Source organism: Hippocampus bargibanti, linkage group LG12, assembly GCF_051943395.1.
Source record: "Hippocampus bargibanti isolate YZ-2025 linkage group LG12, ASM5194339v1, whole genome shotgun sequence".
Classification (NCBI taxonomy): Eukaryota; Metazoa; Chordata; class Actinopteri; order Syngnathiformes; family Syngnathidae; genus Hippocampus; species Hippocampus bargibanti.
Window position 1 is genome coordinate 11,753,409 of NC_142745.1, and position 18,569 is coordinate 11,771,977.

Below are 18,569 nucleotides of genomic sequence, written 5' to 3' on the forward strand. Positions count from 1 at the left end.
CACTTTCGGCACGCTCTTTGTTGCATGAAGCAGTTCTAGATGAGAGGACCAAAGTGTCCTTTCGCACCAGTGGATCAGGGACGTCACAGTGGAATGTGCACGTCTACTACAAGCGAAACGTTGAAACTAAACACAAAGCTGTAGCATCCATTGATGAAAAAAGATTGTCTCACATCTCCGCTCCAATTCCAAACCGCGACTGTTCCACATATTCATCCATTTGTCCGTTTTCAAAGCCGTTTATACTGAACAGGTTTTGCAGGGAGTCGTTGTAGCATTTTCAAATTGACTTCGGGCAGAAGGCAGACTACACCCTTAACTGGTCGCCAGTTAGTTACAGAAAACATACAGAGACAAGCGACCATTCACACCCTTATTCACACTGTACCAAATGTGAACCAATCCCATGTTGCCCGGTTTGCTATTATGTTGTCAACAAGATGGATGGATTTTTATTTATATATGCATTTTTCTAGAAATTAATTGACCCCGTAGTCACAAAATGTGGAAAAAGAGCATAATAAATGTAAAATGTAAATGCATTTTGCAAATACTGAACATTAACCTCAATGTTCGCATTCCAACAAACAGCGTTAAGAAGCATGAAAGGAATAATTATAGTTACAATAGTCATTAAAATGTTTGTCTGCAGAGAATGAAGTTCAAATAACATTTTTTTTCCAAGCAGTGATACTGTAAGCAGTATATAGTGAAGTTCCCTTGAGTTCCCAGTCGGTTTAATGACATGGCTTTTGAATGGCAGTTATTCTTGCTGTCATCCCTGGGTGCACTTCTAATATAATGCATTTCATAGCCAGCGGCACTTTCGAAATAAGCTCCATCTTTGGGAAGCAAGGCTTTTTTCGTGTTTGCTTTGCTCTGTTATTAACGTCCTACGCGTCCGCAATTGTTTCCGTCGCAGTGGGGTATTTTGGTCTTCTTTGGTTTGTTTTGGTTTGGCGCCGGGCTGGCCCGAACTAACCCGAACTAACCCGCATGTGTTCTTGTGTTTAGGCTATCTGCAGGTCGGTGGCGTAAGGGGAGCGACTGTCGGCCTAGTCTGAGCTCCGATGCCAGTGGAAATGCAGCCGCACCAAGGGCTGTATCGCTATGAGACCTCGCCCGGACAGCCCTCCAGGGGGTAAGAATCTCGCGTTTTGGAAATTGTCAACATTTTAATAAATCTGGAAATTTTTGACCATGTTTTCACATCTTATGGAAGCATTTATTGTCGTTTTAACTCATTCACTGCCATTCACGGATTTATTCGGGAATTGAAAATATGACGTAGAGCGCCATGCCCGAATTTGTTTGGGTTTTGGTTTTTCATGCTTGGGTGCCAAAAAAGCGCTGTCCATGGCCTCTAGCAATGTTTTTTGATTTGTTTTTTGAGGGCAGCATTTCCCTTTTGATCCAACTTCAGCTGTTGTTCAAGCGCTATATAAATCAATATGTATTGCATTGTATTTTGGACAGCCACCCTCATTTTAATCTGATATAACTCCAGACCCATATAATTTAGGAATTAACTAATTTTCTAAGGTTTCATATACTGTATTGACTGTTTATGTAGTCCTAAAACTCAATATTGTTCGGGTTGGAATTCCAGTGACAATGACAAAAACCCTGGCACTGGAGTGGACACATTTTTGCACGTCTGGCAGTGAATTAGTTCATTCCAGTTTTACTCCATCAAAATACAAAATATAAGTTTTAGTTTTGTCAGTGTGACAATGTAATTAGCTCCAGATATGGATTGATTTCACAGTGTATTTGTTTGTATCGCAATTGAAACATGTGTGCCAATTACTATATGTGCCCTGCGATTGGCTGTCAACCAGTTCAGGGATCCCCCTATCTATTGCCCAAAGATAGCTGCAGGAGGCACCAGCATGCCCTATGAATGACCCTTGTGAGGATAAAGCTAATCAGAAAATGGATGAATGGATGAGACAAATACAGTGATGAAATTTATAAAAATGTAACAAAAACTAAAACAAAATAATTCTAAAATTACGATTTTTTTTGGTAGCCAAAAACTCCTTCAGTCGCCTTTAAATCACATTCAAAATGATAACTAACAGAATAACATCTCCACAATGCTTTTCTTCCGCCATATTTTTATCCTTGTATCACCATCACTTTGCATTGATGACGTGTGTTGACATCTTAGAAGATGCTCAAAACCAGCTTCTATTCTGACGGTGACGCTGCAATTGTGATAGGGCGAACTCAGCCTTCATGCCCCCACTTTTTGCAAGCCTCCCTCCCCTTTCCTCGGTTCCTTAATGCCACCCAGGTTGCGGGGCGGACTCTGCCTCTCTGACAGCTGCTAATTACAGGCTGACCGGCCCCCGCTGCGCTCTGCATGAGTGCCCCGCGGCCCCGCTCAGGTTACCGTATTGAACGAACGGACCGATCCGTAGAGGAAGATAGAAAGAGATTGGTGAAGAGGGAATTTGGAGGGTGGGGGGGGGATAGAGGGAGAAACTGAACAGATTGAATGGCAGAAGAGAAAAGAGGAGCTCGGTTTGCATTCTAAGGCAGGATGGAGTGGGGGGGGGGGGGGTAGTTGTGGATTAGAAGGTGCAGATTAAGCTCCAGTGGGGAAGACGTGCTGAAAGACTTGTAGATCTGAAAGACGGAATTAGGACAAGGTGGATGGATGGATGGATGATAGGGTGGATGGATCAATGGATGATGGATGGATGCATAATGGATGGATGGATGAAGGATGGATCGATGGATGATGGATAGATGGATGAAGGGTGGATGGATGATGGATGGAAGGATAGATGGAAGGATGAAGAATAGATGGAAAGATGGATGGAAGGATGGATGAAGGATGGATGGATGGTTGATGGATGGATGAAGTATTGATGGGTGGATGAAGGAGGGATGGATGAAGGATGGAATCAGAATCAAAAAGCCTTTAATCGTCCCACAATGGAGAAATTTGGATGGACGGATGATGGAGGGAGGGAAGGAGGGAGGGAGGGAGGGAGGGAGAGAGGGAGGGAGGGAGAGAAGGGCCGGCCGGACGGACGGATAATATGCCAGTCAGTTTTAGCAAAATAAATGTAAATATTGAAAAGCATTGTGGGTGATGTATGTATGTCCTGTATGGATGAATGAATGGATGGATGGCTGAATGAATGGGAGGCAATCTCTTTTTCGAGAGTCAAAGACAGACAAATTTTTCCCAGAATCATGTTGAAATTCAGGGGAGACTGGAAAGTTCCCTTCTCCACACAGGCATGGGAAATACCCACAGGGCTTTTTTCCCATCACCCCAAGAAAAATAATGACAGTCTGCTCTCTAGTGTGGAGGAAGAAACATGACAGCTGAGTGAGCCCATGCTGGATCACTAGGGTCCACACGTTTTCAATCTCAGAACTGGATGCTGCGGTGAAATGTAAATTTCTCCATTTGCGAGACTAATAAAGGCTCATCCAATCCAATCCAATCCAATCCAATGAGTGCTTTTGCAACCCGTGACTTCAATTCACAATATTTTACTTTGTCTGTGATGCTGATTCTGGATTGTATTTAATTTTTACAGTTTACTGCCCCCGGAGCAGTACAGCGACATCCCCTCGTTACGAGCTCCGCTACTCAACAGCCCTCCCCAGGAGTGTCGAGGCATGTACAATCCCATGACTCCTGGTATGGTTCACGGATCGGGCTCGGGACCTGCGCAGAGTATCGGCCATTGTTTGGATCAATACATGAGACCTCCACAGCCCCCGTTGCCCCTTGGCGTAATGGGACACAGGAACATGGCATCCATGGATGGTCACTCTGGTAATATATGAATTTTTGTCCGTTATTTTTTTGGGCTGAGGTTGGCGGGTAATTAAGTCATTCACTGCCATTCACAAATGTATTCGGGAATTGAAAATATGACGTAGAGCGCCATTCCCGAATTTGTTCGGGTTTTTTTTTTTCATGCATGCGTGCCGATATAGCGTTGGCCATGGCCTCTCGCAATGATTTTTTTGCATTCCACAAGGGGGCAGCAATTCCCTTTTTAAAGTGTCCTTGAGAGTTTTGAAAGGCGCTTATAAATCTTCTTTTCCTTTCGGTTTTTCCCTTCAAGAGGCACTTATAAATGAAATGTATTATTATTATTTATTTATTCCATGTGAGCACTTTATTCCAGCTTCAGCTGTTGTTAAAGCACTATAAAAACCTCTATGTATGTATTACATTGGGTTTTGTACAGCCACCCTCATTTCAAGCTCAGATAACTCCAGACCCATATAACATGGGAATTAAGTCTTTTTTCTAATGACAGAAAAAAATGTAAGGTTTCTGACGCTGCATTGAATGTTTATGTAGTCCTAAAACTCAATACAGTGAGACCTCAATTTACGATCTTAATTGGTTCCCAGACAGAGTGTGAAGCGAAAAGTGTGTATCTCAAAAAAAAAAATCCCATAGGAAACCATTAAAATGGGAATAATCCGTTCCCGGGTTTCCATAAAATATACTTTTCAACTAAATAAGCCTTAAAACTACACACAACCTACCTTATCATATGTATAATAATAAATGTGCTATTGTGTTGTAATGAAAGAAATACACTGCACTATATAATAAAGTCACTTTATTTACATTTGTGATGGTCATTGATGGCTCTTAATTGACACCTGTTGCTTTCTGACTTGTAAGGTCTTACGAAACTGAGGCATTACATTATCATTCATCATGTTGATGATTCTTCTAGCCTTTTCTGAATGGAACTATTCAATAAAAGCCTGCACTTCAACTGTTGAATGGCCTGCTTCTGCTTCTCCTCTTGAAGGCAAATCAAATTCTCTGTGTTGATGACCTCATTATGGTCAGCAACAAGCTCCTCAATGTCATCTGCATTCACTTCGAGTCCCGTAGGTGCTGGCAGAGATTTTATGACAACAAAAGGCGCGAGTCCGATGATTCCACGGACGCGGAATAAAACGCGACAAAAGAAGGAGCACAAGCAAACATTTGGAGCACAAGACGTAGCGATGCACTTCCGTCGTAATCATGTCACTGGTGAGGTGACAGGGACTCGTTGAAATGAAATGAAATTTGAAGTGTCGCAAGCGGCAGCCACGCCCCAGCTGTCAACTCGCACGTGACAATTTAGCGTGACTATTGACACGCTGTTCCGGTGTGTGTGAAAACACCAGCTCTGATTGGCTTACCATGACACATGACTCTGCCCTTTCGCCAATCACAATCACTTCTATCGCATCTTGACAGGGGGGTGCGTTCAAGTGTAGCAACACAAAAACTTTGGCAAGTGTTTGTCACCGCTCATTCAATGCTTTCCAAACAGTCTAGAGTCATAAGAAGTCGTGCGCTATTCTCGAACCTGAACGCACCCCAAGTCTTGGATGACAAACAAACAGAGCAGAGTAGACGTGTATGGCTGGTAGTTTCTTCAATTTATTCATAGTAACGCACCACATTTGAACTGAGGCTGAACACGAGCCTGTGGTGTTTATTTTCCGGTCCCATAATAGTAAAATTATCAGCAAAAAGCTCCAAGTAGGCGATCGACGTGTGCATTCAATGAGAAGGGGTATGGAAAGTAGCGCCGGCTGGAGCGCTGTTCGGTCGTGTGCTACAGCCGAAGATCACTTTCGCCAGATCCAAAGGTCGTGTGCTTGATGGACCGGCCGTGGTGGGTGTGTATTTTGAAAATAGTGCTTATTATAAGGCTTAATTTTCATAAATTTGACGTTCATATGATGAAAAGTTCGTATTATAAGGCGTTCGTAAGTTGAGGTCTCACTGTATTCTGTAGTTCCTGAAATTCAAGTGACAATGACAAAAACCCTGGCACTGGAGTGGACACATTTTTGCACATATCTGGCAGTGAATGAGTTAATACTACTTGTATTAACTCATTTGAATTCAAAAGCTTTTTCCATAGTGAGAGAATGTCCTCGGTTAGGTTCCCCCTTCTGTGGCGTTGAGTATTTAGAAATGTAGTTATTTCCTGTATAAAAGCTACTTGAGAACACTTGTGTCTCAGTGCTAATGACTGTGTTCAAATTGCCGTTTTTGTGTTTATTATGTTTGTCAAAGTCATTATAAGTGCCTTGCACGCTGGGTCCGAGAGGACAGTTATTTCATCTGTGCTGTGTCATGAATATTAGCATATTTGACATAAAGCTGACTTTGACTTCACAGGTAACAGCGCTCCCTACTGTACCCAGAACAATATGATGTCCTCCCAACACAACTTCTGCCAGTCAGCCTCGGATCAGATCGGCTCAGGTGACGGTAAGACTCCCGAAAAATACCAAAAGTGACAATCAATTTATTTTAAACAACACCACCCTGAAACAGGCTCCAGGTTCTCCACCCCGCGTTCTATGCTGAAGCTGAGTAAGAAACGAGCATTGTCCATCTCGCCGCTGTCTGACCCCAGCGTGGATCTACAGACGGTCATCCGTACTTCACCCAATTCCCTGGTTGCCTTTGTCAATGCTCGTTGCACACCCAACGGTGCCAGCTCGTACGGGCATTTGTCTGTCAGCGCAATGAGGTCAGATGTCATTCAATATATGTTACTAATATCTTAAATAACTTGGAAATATACATGGCCCATTTTCAGGGAAAAAAAACATGGCATTGTTTACTTCTTGACCTTTCTTCCTTCCAATCTGCTTTCATTGTTCTTCACACTTCACTTGCTTAAAGTTAACATCCTGCCTTCCATCGTCATTCATGTTAAGTCTCACGATTTGGTTGGGAGACTCCCGATTTTGACCACAATATAGCATAATCACTACTAGCTGTAGCTAGCTAGCTATTAGCTATCTATTAGCTCTAGCTATCTATTAGCTCTAGCTATCTATCTATTATCTCTAGCTATCAATCACCTCTAGCTCTAGATAGCTATCTATTAGCTCAAGCTCTAGCTAGGTAGCTATTCGCTAGCTAGCTAGCTTTCTGTCTACGTATTTGAGTTACTTCCGGGTTGAGTGAATGCTGAGGCGTGTGGCTGCCGCTGCTCACCCACAGAAAAACTGATCCTGTGACTGTAAAGTGACCTTGAGAGTTTTGAAAGGCGCTTATAAACGAAATGTATTATTATTATTATTATTATTTTTTTTTTCCACAGGTGGAGAGAACATTGTAATTCACCAATGTATCCACTCTGCGGCGCTACAATACTGCGGTTTTGCCTCTCAATGCTTTTTTGTTTATAATAAATAACAATACATTTCATTTATAAGTGCCTTTCAAAACTCTCAAGGACACTTTACAGTCATTTTTCTTCCATCAAACTGCAATAAATATTTTTGGAACGTGAACCCGGTAAAAACCCAGACAATCTTTGCAAAGCAAGACCGGAACCAGAATTGAACTATGAATCTTTGCACTCCGATATAGACCTGTTAACTCGTCGGCCATTTTAATGACATTGTTAACAATTCAAACTTGATTTTTTTCTTGTTAATCACATTGAAACCCCCCCTTTACACCTTTTGGAGTTGCACACTATACAGCACATCTCAGTTTTGTATTTTGATTTATTTAATGGTGTGTAAGCATTGTGATTTTATGAAAATATAATATTTAACAGTTTAATTAGGCGAAGAATGTTTTTGATCTTTTTCTGTGAGGTCAATACACTCACAACTGGACCAATGGACCGCCCTTAGGCAAAACAAATTGTGATTTTTTAAAATTTTTTTAACACAAAATCAAAACTTTTTTTTTTTTTTTTTAATGTGTTCCCGCACAGTCCATCTCCGGGATATTCCAGCAACATGAACTGCCAATCCAGGCCTCAGGGCTCCATTTATGGGGGAGTAGGCGGGGGTACATCTCACACATCTGGCCCCTGCTCGGCTTCCCGACTGCCCGCTCACAATCCTCGTCTACCCAAACACGGACAAGTAAGACCTGGCTTAACTCAGTTTATTGTCTATTTATCACCTGCTTCTGACAGCTAAGGTCAAACTTGACACCACAAAAATGACAAGAGTATGGAAAAAGTGTTATACGCTGTATGTTGTAGCTCAAGACAGAACCTGGGTTAGGAGTGGTGATGGATGGCATGAATGTGAAGAGCTTGGAGGAGAGGTCTGAGGGAGATGTGGCGAGCCCTTCTTCCACCAGTACTCAGGTAGGAGAACATGCTGACATGCTTGCAACGGTTGATTGTAAAATACAGTCGCAGGTCACAACATGGGGTCCAAACAAGCACTCTGTATGATCAAGTGCAGTTGTACTGCAATTCCAAAATAATTGTTGACTGTGGCCGACAGAATGAATTTAACATTTTAGAAACCAGTTAAATATATACTACAGTATTCAAAATAAGTATGATTGTGTGTGTGTGTGTGTGTGTGTGTGTGTGTGTGTGTGTGTGTGTGTGTGTGTGTGTGTGTGTGTGTGTGTGTGTGTGTGCGTGCGTGCGTGCGTGCGTGCGTGTGTGTGTGTGTGTGTGTGTGTGTCCGCGTGTGTATCAAAGCCACTCCTGCCTGGTTGATCATACTGAAATTACTCCCACAGACTCAATACTGACTGAAGAAGTATGAGAAGCCCATTTATTAACTCATTCACTGCCAGACGATGTGCGAAAAATGTGTCCACTCCAGTGCCAGGGTTTTTGTCATTGTTACTCAAATTCCAGGACCCACATAATATGGAGTTTTAGGACTACATAAACATTCAATTCAGCGTTAGAGACCTTCGTTCTTCAGAAAATAAATAGTTAATTTGGAAATTATATGGGTCTGGAGTTATCCGAGCTTGAAATGGGGGCGGCTGTACAAACTAAAACAACAATAATATTGGTTTATATATTGGTTTATAACAGCTGAAGTTGGAACAAAGCGCTAACATGGTAAAAAGGGGAAATGCTGCCCCCATGTGGAAAAGAAAAAACATTGCCAGAGGCCATGGCCAGCGCTTTATCAGCACCCAAGCATGAAAAAACAAAACCCGAACAAATTCGGGAATGGTGTTCTACATCATATTTTCAATTACAAAATAAATTTGGGAATGGCAGTGAATGAGTTATTTTTAAATAACAGTGAATGTATCAATATGTTTTGGCACTACATGATAGGGTTTTCCAAAGTCTTTTTTTTTTTGTGTTTTGGCAGCAAATGTGTTAATTGTAGTGTCACTATTTGCTAATGATGGTGAGGCATGTGTCATCCATATCAAATTAATATCAATTTGCTTCCTTAAAGGGTTAAAATAGCCATAATACACCGTATTGTAAAGTGTAGCTTGCATGTCTACTGGAAGTCGTATATCCAGGTCCATAAATTAAATTTCCTTCAAGGGGAAGAGGTTATCACATTTTTCTTGCTTGAAATGTCACAAAATGATGTGTTTCATCAGGACCCACTCCTGGGTCTCCTGGATGGCCGAGATGACTTAGACAAAGAAGATGGCAAACCCGAACCGGAAGCTGTCTACGAAACCAACTGCCGCTGGGAGAGCTGCAACAAGGAGTTTGACACGCAGGACCAACTCGTTCATGTAAGAACTCATTCAAATGAACGCAAAATTAAATGCGTCCATTTTTTTTTTTTTAAATGTCCCCCTTCCTTCCGCACAGCACATCAACAACGAGCACATCCATGGCGAGAAGAAAGAGTTTGTGTGCCACTGGCAGGAGTGTTCACGCGAGCAACGGCCCTTCAAGGCCCAGTACATGCTGGTCGTCCATATGCGCAGGCACACGGGGGAAAAGCCACACAAATGCACTGTGAGTAAATGAAAATCTGACAAAAATAAAATAAAATAAGAAAATCATTAGGTAGGTATATGCTGAAATATAACTTTGAGGTGACACATGATGCTTCTTTCACAATAATAATCACTTCTCAATTATCTTAACTCATTTACATGTGCAAAAATGTGTCGACTCCATGCAGTGCCAGGGTTTTTGTCATTGACACTTGAATTCTAGGACCCACGGAATATTAAGTTTTAGGACTACATAAACATTCAATACAGACTTAGAAACCTTTGACTCACTTCTAGCATTAGAAAAAAAGAGTTAATTCCTAAATTATATGGGTCTGGAGTTATATGAGCTTGAAATGAGGACATGTGTCCAAAATACAATGCGATACATACATATTGGTTTGATGAAGCTGGAACAAAGCGCGAACATGGTAAAAAGAGAAATGCTGGCCCCATGTGGAAAAGAAAAAAAAACATTGCCAGAGGCCATGACCAGCACTTTATCGGCACCCAAGCATGAAAAAACAAAACCCAAACAAATTCAGGAATGGCACTTCTCAATAAATGTTCACTTCCCCAATAAATTTGTTAATGGCACTTCCCCAATAAATTTGTGAATGGCAGTTGTTTTTTCGTGCAGGGTTGTTGATGAAGCGCTGGTCAGACCTCTGGCAATGTTTTTCCCTCCCACAAGATAGCATCACTTGCCTTTTGAACAGCCGTCCCTATTTCAAGCTCAGATAACCGGAGACTCGTATAACTTAAGAATTAAAGTCTTAAATGAATTAAGTCTTTTTTTTCTGATGAAAAAAGAAAGTCTGAGGTTTCTAACGCTGTATTGAATGTTTATGTAGTCCTAAAATTCAATATTCTGTGAGTCGTGCAACTTGAGTGAAAATGCCAAAAACCCTGGCACTGGATTGGACACATTTTTGCACATCGTCAGGCAGTGAATGGGTTAAGTGAGCTTGAAACATTGGCTGCTTTGATGCTTATATTATTACATGAGCAATTTTGTTTCAGTTCGAAGGTTGCAACAAGGCGTACTCCCGTCTGGAGAACCTGAAGACGCACCTGCGCTCTCACACTGGGGAGAAACCCTACGTTTGTGAACACGAGGGTTGCAACAAGGCCTTCTCCAATGCCTCCGACAGGGCTAAGCACCAGAACCGAACCCACTCTAACGAGGTAGTGTATCACAAAAAGTTCTCCAAAAAGATTGTAAAGCATTTCTGTTCTGACTCGGATTACGCCATGGTCTAGAAACCCTACGTATGCAAGATTCCCGGCTGCACCAAACGCTACACAGATCCGAGCTCGTTACGTAAACACGTGAAGACGGTGCACGGGCCCGAGGCCCACATCACCAAGAAGCACCGAGGTGATACGGGCCTTCGGCCGCCTGGCTCAGCCATGACCGCCGGAGCTCCAGGCACCGAATTGCTACTGGAGAAGGAAGAGAAACGCCGGGAGGACTGCAAACTGATGGCACCAGATAGCGCTCTGGTGAGGGTTTTTTTGGCTCTTGGCTCGCATTTATCATTAGTCCGTCTGGAAAAATGATCAGTACAAAATCTATCATCTGCGATTGTCTGGCAACCAGTTCAGGGTGGCCCCCGCCTACTGCCTGAATTTGGCTGGGATAGGCTCCAACGCCCACCGTGATCCTTGTCAGGATTAAGGCGATCAAAACAAAAATGAATGTATGGATGGAAAATGTATCAGGATAGCCAAATAGCTGCAATATCAAGTTATATCTATATGATGTAAAATTCCATAATCCAGACAGGGAAATATTAATCACGATATGGCAAAGTACAGTTTATTTGCGGTTTGCTCTTCATGAATAATTCCATTCCATTGCTGTTTTTCCCCCCTATCGTGACCAAAATCAACTGGGATACTGAAATCTGAGTTTGTTGGGGAGGAGCTAAATTTAGCCTGGGTTGTAAATGGAAGTTAACTCATTCACTGCCATTCAGAAATGTATTCTGGAATTAAAAACGACGTAGAGCGCCATTCCTGAATTTGTTCTGGTTTTGGTTTTCCTTGTTTGGGTGCCGATAAAGTGCTGGCCATGGCCTCTGGCATTGTTTTTTTTTCTTTCCACAAGGGGGCAGCATATCTCTTTTTCCCCATCTTAGCGCTTTGTTCCAGCTTCAGCTGTTGTTCAAGCGCTATGTATGTATGTATTGTATTTTGGACAGCCACTCTCATTTCAAGCTCATATCACTCCAGACCCATATAATTTAGGAATTAACTCATTTTTTTCTGATGACGGAAGAGAGTCCAAGGTTTCTTACGCTCGATTGAATGTTTATGTAGTACTAAAACTCAATATTGTGTGGGTCCTGGAATTTTAAATACACACAAAAAAATAATCACAATGTCCATTAAAAAGCAGCATTACATTGTACATTCAAAATTACAATATTTCTTTAGGATTACATTTTCCAGGCAAAAGTCACAATTATGACAGCAAAGGGTTGACCTGTTTTTGCAAATCTGTTTCAGAAATCCCAGCCAAGCCCTGGTGGCCAATCATCCTGCAGCAGCGAACGTTCCCCGCTCGGGAGCACCAACAACAACGACAGCGGTGTGGAAATGAACCTGAACGCAGCAGGCAGCCTGGAAGACCTCACAGCCTTGGAAGATGGCGGAACAGCCGGAGGAGAGCCGGGAAGTGGCTCGGCGACGATGGGAATGTCGGCGCAGGCTCTCAAAAGGCTGGAGAACCTCAAAATCGATAAACTGAAGCAAATCCGCCGACCGACACCTCCAAGCCGTTGTCTCCCCAACAAGTTACCTGCACTTCCATGTATGTGCTTTGTAACCTTAATATACTATCTATCTATCCAATCATCCCCCCCCCCCCCCCCCCTCTCTCTCTCTCTCTCTCTCTCTCTCTCTCTCTCTCTCTCTCTCTCTCTCTCTCTCTCTCTCTCTCTCTCTCTCTCTCTCTCTCTCTCTCTCTCTCTCTCTATATATATATATATATATATGGCGCATCTTCAATGAATGAAAAAACGTTTCCAAATATGTAAATATATTATATAATAACTATATATATATATATATATATATATATATATATATATATATATATATATATATATATATATATATATATAAAATAGATTAAAGTTTTCCAAATATAAGACACACCACATTATAAGGCACTACAGTAAAGCCTGGGGTTACGCTCTACTTCTTCTACAGGGGGAAATGGCTATTGACAGTAGTTTCTAGACCTGTTGTGGCTCAATATAATAATAATAATAATAATAATAATAATAATAATAATAATAATAATAATAATACATTCCATTTCTAAGCGCCTTTCAAAACTCTCAAGGTCATCTTTTGATATGTCTTTATATCTACATACACACACATACACCATGCAACTATTTCTGAGCTATTTTTTCTGCATTTTCAGGTTCGGGCGATTCTATGGGAATGTGTGTCCCATCTGCCCTCCTTTCAAATCGGCGTGTCATGGAGCTATCCAATCATGAGCTCGGAGGCGGGGCCTTGCTGGGTTCCAATGCGAACGATCGCAGAGGTAGCGGGACAAGCAGCCTCAGCTCCGCCTACACCGTGAGCCGCCGCTCCTCCATGGTATCGCCTTACTTGTCCAGCCGCCGCTCCAGCGATGTCTCTCAGATGGGCGCAGCGGCTGGAGGTGCATGCCACATCCTTGGTCAAGATCAGTCTATCGGGGTTCCGCTCTCCCCTGAGACTAATCGTAGAGGAGCTACGTGTCCAGGCGGTGGCGCGCTGCCGGGTCTTTCTAATCTGACACCAGCCCAGCAGTACAGCCTGAAGGCCAAGTACGCTGCAGCCACTGGTGGCCCACCACCAACTCCTTTACCTGGAATGGATCAGCCAGCCACTCCCGGGAGAAGAGGAGGAGTTTTGGGAAACTTCCAAGGACAACGTCTGCCACCTTTCCTTCAACAATGTGGCCAACGCCGAAACAGTGGCAACACAGAGTACGGTACGGGGGTGATCTACCCTCAACTGGCTCCAAACAACACTAATAGAAGGGCTAGTGATCCAGTAAGATCAGCAGCAGCAGATCAGCTCGCCCTCCCGAAACGGTTCAATAGCCTTAACAATGTATCCATGATGGCTCGAAAAAATGCCTTGCAACACCAGGACCACCGCTGTCCAAGCATCGCTCGCCATATGTATTCCCCTTTACCCCCAAGCATTACAGAGAATGTCATGATGGAGTCCATGAGTATGGAACCCCAGTTACCCCCTTTAGATGTCAGAGACCGTTCCATCATGGATCCACCTAGTGAAAGGGGTTTTGTGGGATACCAACAGCAGCAGACACTCGGAGGAGGTGGAGGACCCCTTTCAAATCAATTATCTCCAAACCATGCCCCCCTGAGCTGCCCGGATCAAAGTTACTTAAAGGGGCATTACCAGAACCAAGGGGAAGTCACTCCAAGGGTGAATACTTTGGGTCAAGCAAGGCCCATTCACCCAGAGGGAATGTCTAATACACTTCTTCAACAGGCCGAGTACAGTATGAGCAACTGTCAGCTCAGCCCGTCAGGACACCACTACCCAATCTTGGGTCAGGGGGGCAATGCTGGAAATGGTCAATGGCGCGATGGTCACACCGCAATTCAAAACTCTCTTCAAGACCAGCGTAGTTTGTCATATTCAGATGCAACCATGCAGCCTCAACAGACCCAAATCCCCTTCAACGATCAGACAGCCCTTTACAAAAATTCAGAGGGGGAACATAAACTCAACATTAAGCCTGAGCAACAGTTTCACCCTGGCATGGGAAGTGCTGATGCCTGTCAAAGCGCAAAGCTTCAGCAGCAGCGGCTACTCCTCCAGCACGCGCAGGGTTACGCCTCGCACACTGGCGGCCGAGCTATGATAAGGAACTCAAACGGCATGTGTTGTGACTTTCCAGGACAGACCCAAACCTCCTCCAGTGGTGGGGGCTTGAATTTGGGATGCGCTGGAAACGGCCTTTCTGATGGACAGAGGCCCGAAACCCCCATGATGCAAGTAAAGGAGATGATGGTGAGAAACTATGTACAGTCCCAGCAAGCGCTCATGTGGGAGCAGCAACAACAGCAGCTGAGTCCGATAAAGCCCCCACCACTCTCTGATAACGTGGATCTGGCCGGCGAGGCATCAATGATCCAACACAGTCCTCAGCACCCGAATCAGAACATGTACTCAAACCAGTCATACGCCCCCTACCCCAATCAGAACCTTGTCATAAGCCCTCCGACGCACAGTCGTGGTACCGCATCAGGCGCAACTAATAACCAACAGATGATAGCGCGCCTAGGCTCTTGCTACAATCAGGAGATGGTGGTCCCAAGACCACCTCCTCAAGGGCGGAAACCTTTGAGTCGCCAGAACAGTTTGTCACAAGTTGGAGGAGGCTACATGGGGAGTCCTCAACAGCACAGTCCAGCACACCCCACTTCCAGTCCAAGTAGAGCCATCCGGCTGCCTCCAGTCCAGCACACACAGCAACCACAGCATGAAATGTTCACTCAGTCAAATAATAATGTTTATTATTCGGGCCATATCCATATGGACATGGAGAAACACATGGATACCCAGAATGGGCATTGTCTACCCCCGCAGCACAGCATGGGAGCCAACGTTGACCCGACAGCCGGTACAAAATCCACCCCCATGGCTCCCTATTCCGAGGTCGGCCCCATCCCTAACGCCCTAGAAAACCTGGACCTGGACAACGCACGTATAGACTTTACCTCCATTATTGACGACGCAGAACCCTCGTCCTTTAGTCCGATCCACAATCCCATTCAGGGTCAGTTGGGGTGTTCCTCGCAGACATCGTCACGTCTCACCACTCCACAGACCTCTGTCACTCTGTCCAACATGGCGGTGGGTGACATGACATCCATGCTCACCTCACTAGCAGGGGAGAATAAGTACCTTAACACTTTATCGTAAAAGATGACACCAGACCAACAATCACAATCAGAACTTTGTTTTTATTTTGTCTTAATAGCCACAGCTCACCAGCACATATTTGTCCTGTTTGAGGAAATATACTTCACCCATTTTGTTTCATGGATTAGGTGTCAGGAACAAGGCCTTAGAAATCATTTGAATGTGTGTTTCTCAATGTAAGGACATGGGACTGACAAAGATTGTTTACCAACTAGATATTTTTGCTTCATGGAAAATAATATGGACTCGAGTGACTCTGTCAGGACGTTAAAACCAAAGGTGCCTCCTTATCCCATCGCTGCCTTTCTATGCAAGTGTATCTGTGCCATGTGAGTTAGAATTTGAATTTCTCTTGAGTTGCAAAGTGACTCAGACTCAGATGTCATATATATTCTTGCATTATTTTGTCCTTTGCAGTGTTGGAAACAGTTGGTTGCATTATTTCCCAAATAAACGGGGCATTTCAGTCGCAACAATGGTGACGAGAAGGATACAATGTATATAACTTATACATTTATGTAATATGTTGTGTATGTGGCAATAAGACGGCGGGCAAACATTTTGTCTCGTGATGATGCTTTTTGTTTGTCAATGTTCACAAAGGTGTTCATACAGTATAATTAAGTTGTTTTCGTGGTTGGGGTAAATAACAAACATATACTGTACTTCGTCCTACTAACAATGAATCGAAGTAGTAGGTATCAGTAGCCCAGCAGTACATGTATTTCCACACAGTGTATTGAACGGTAGATGTGTAGCCGATCACGCAGACACTCAGGTTGCTGTTTGAAAATGTCATTGAATTGCCTTTTGTAAAAGACTTTGCACTCCAGATATTAACTCTGAGGCGTTTTGAGAGTAGCTGTATTTTACTTCAAAACAGCATTTGATAGGTGGTTGCAGGAGAGTTGCGCACTACATTCTTATCTGTATGGCTTTAATTATTGAACTATCAATGAACTTTCCACTAGTTCATATCTCAACCACCCAAGGATTTGAAGAATGAAGGCTATTTTCAATTAAACAAATCAGTTGGTACATGCCTACCGTTTACCAAGAAAACAAAAACGGTATATGGTCAAGGCAGGGTGGACTAACTAGCATGTCTGCTACACACTTCTGCAGGATGATGTTTGAATCAGTATACATGTGTTTTTGTGGGTTTTCTCCAGTTACTCCAGCTTTTTCCAACTTTGCACATTCATTTGGAACTCTAAATTGTCTGTTGATATGTATGCAAATGTCAATGGTTTCTTTTCTTTTGGTGCCTTGCAATTGGCCGGTGACCTTCCCAGGGTGAACCAAGCTTCTCCTGCCAAAAGTCATTTGGGATAGGCTCCAATTCACCCATTATATAAAAAAACAGTGGCTGAACGAATACTACAGGGCAATAACAACACAGTGTAATCAGGTACGCCTTTGCCAATCGGGATACACATTACTCACACTGTGGCTTTGCAATGACTACAGGCTGTTAGCATTAGTTTAACTGCAATAACATAACATGCTATCACTTTTTAAGTCATGCAACATAACAGCTGGACTTTGAAGGCCACATATGAATGGATTGTAGAATATGAGCGAGCGACCAAAGATACCTTGAAAGTCTGACAGAAAACACTAACAATAATTAAGCATTGAACCATAGTGCAGTTCATTAGAATGTAAACGTTTTTTTTTTATGAATGAACTTCATGCTTGATGCCTCTGACATGTGCATATGTGTTTGGTTTTCATCCCTCCTTTGGGATGTTTTTGATGGCAAAAGAATTGCCTTAAGCAAAAATAAAGGCTATGAAATTTTGTAGCAATAACTACGATAGATTGAAAAGCCAAGTGCTATATTTTCTGTACAATTTTCTACTTTTTTGATACAAATGTACTATATTTTACCGGTATGAATAAAAATGTTCAGTTTGCAAGGAGGGCACCATGTGTGGGTAATGTTTATTTATTTATTTATTTATTATTTTATAAAGGACCGTTTGACCTTTTACAGTCTCGTATACAAATAAGGGGGACCCGTCCACTATCAAGTGGGAGATTAAAATACACAACCACCCTCGCATTGGGTTTCTTCCCAATAACTCACTTCACTTTATAAAAGGTCACTTTATAAAATATACAGAAAGATCCACTTTGCCCACAATAAGTCTCAAAGGGCTTCACTGGCCCACACAAAAATCAGTGACATTCACTGGTCTGGTGCAAGTAAAAACTCAGAGAAAACTCATTTAAAGAAGACAACGAAAATAGCAAGTGAACCGGACAGATGTGGGGTCGGAGAGAAATGAAGCGGTGTAAAATAGGCCAAAATACAGACACCTTTTTGTGGCGAGGTGTGGTTTAACCAAATGTACAAGTGTAGAAATTTGTTTTAAATTGCTATTTCAGTGTTTGTACATTGGTCACGGCTGTAATCTCCACAGATAAGGCATTGAGGAGTATTGGAGTCTGAGAAGCGATACAACTTGCTAATTTCTTAGCTTTCAGAGGGAATAGTTGTGTTAAGTTCATACTGTCTCCTTGTTATCTAAATTGTAACAGATTCTTTTATTACAGACAGTGTTGTTTAAATACCTGACGTGTTTCGGCGTGTACTTCCGCCTTCTTCAGCGTGTTTCAAAGGGAATGGTTAACACCATTTATGATTTCCAAAATAAAGTTTTGGCACCACGTGACACCTTAGAGCACTATCCAGAGATCATCAGAGTCGAAACGCGTTAATTTAGGGATAGATGATTTCCATTTGCTTGAATATTGATTCTTTGAGAATTCGATGAAATCATGTCAGTTATAAAACGTTATTAAAACCTGGGAACTGCTTTCAATGACAAGAGACGTGGGTTCAACCTCGTCATTGAAAACAAAGCGAATGGCCTTTACA

General features: G+C 42.8%; 1 protein-coding gene across 2 annotated transcripts in view; it reads left to right on the forward strand.

The window, feature by feature from the left end:
* Positions 1-17,607, forward strand: part of gli1 (GLI family zinc finger 1) — a 59,831-nt gene extending 42,224 nt beyond the window's left edge. The window contains exons 2-13 of one of the 2 annotated variants that reach the window (XM_089010821.1): positions 1,015-1,141; positions 3,564-3,805; positions 6,185-6,277; positions 6,344-6,542; positions 7,749-7,902; positions 8,025-8,132; positions 9,362-9,502; positions 9,582-9,731; positions 10,736-10,900; positions 10,976-11,218; positions 12,227-12,530; positions 13,152-17,607. In XM_089010821.1, the coding sequence (XP_088866947.1) occupies positions 1,071-1,141; positions 3,564-3,805; positions 6,185-6,277; positions 6,344-6,542; positions 7,749-7,902; positions 8,025-8,132; positions 9,362-9,502; positions 9,582-9,731; positions 10,736-10,900; positions 10,976-11,218; positions 12,227-12,530; positions 13,152-15,682 (4,401 nt within the window). In that variant the 5' untranslated portion in view covers positions 1,015-1,070 and the 3' untranslated portion in view covers positions 15,683-17,607. The remainder of the gene's footprint in view (positions 1-1,014; positions 1,142-3,563; positions 3,806-6,184; positions 6,278-6,343; positions 6,543-7,748; positions 7,903-8,024; positions 8,133-9,361; positions 9,503-9,581; positions 9,732-10,735; positions 10,901-10,975; positions 11,219-12,226; positions 12,531-13,151) is intronic. The other variant, XM_089010822.1, reaches the window with a different exon arrangement.
* The last annotated feature ends 962 nt before the right edge of the window (positions 17,608-18,569 follow it).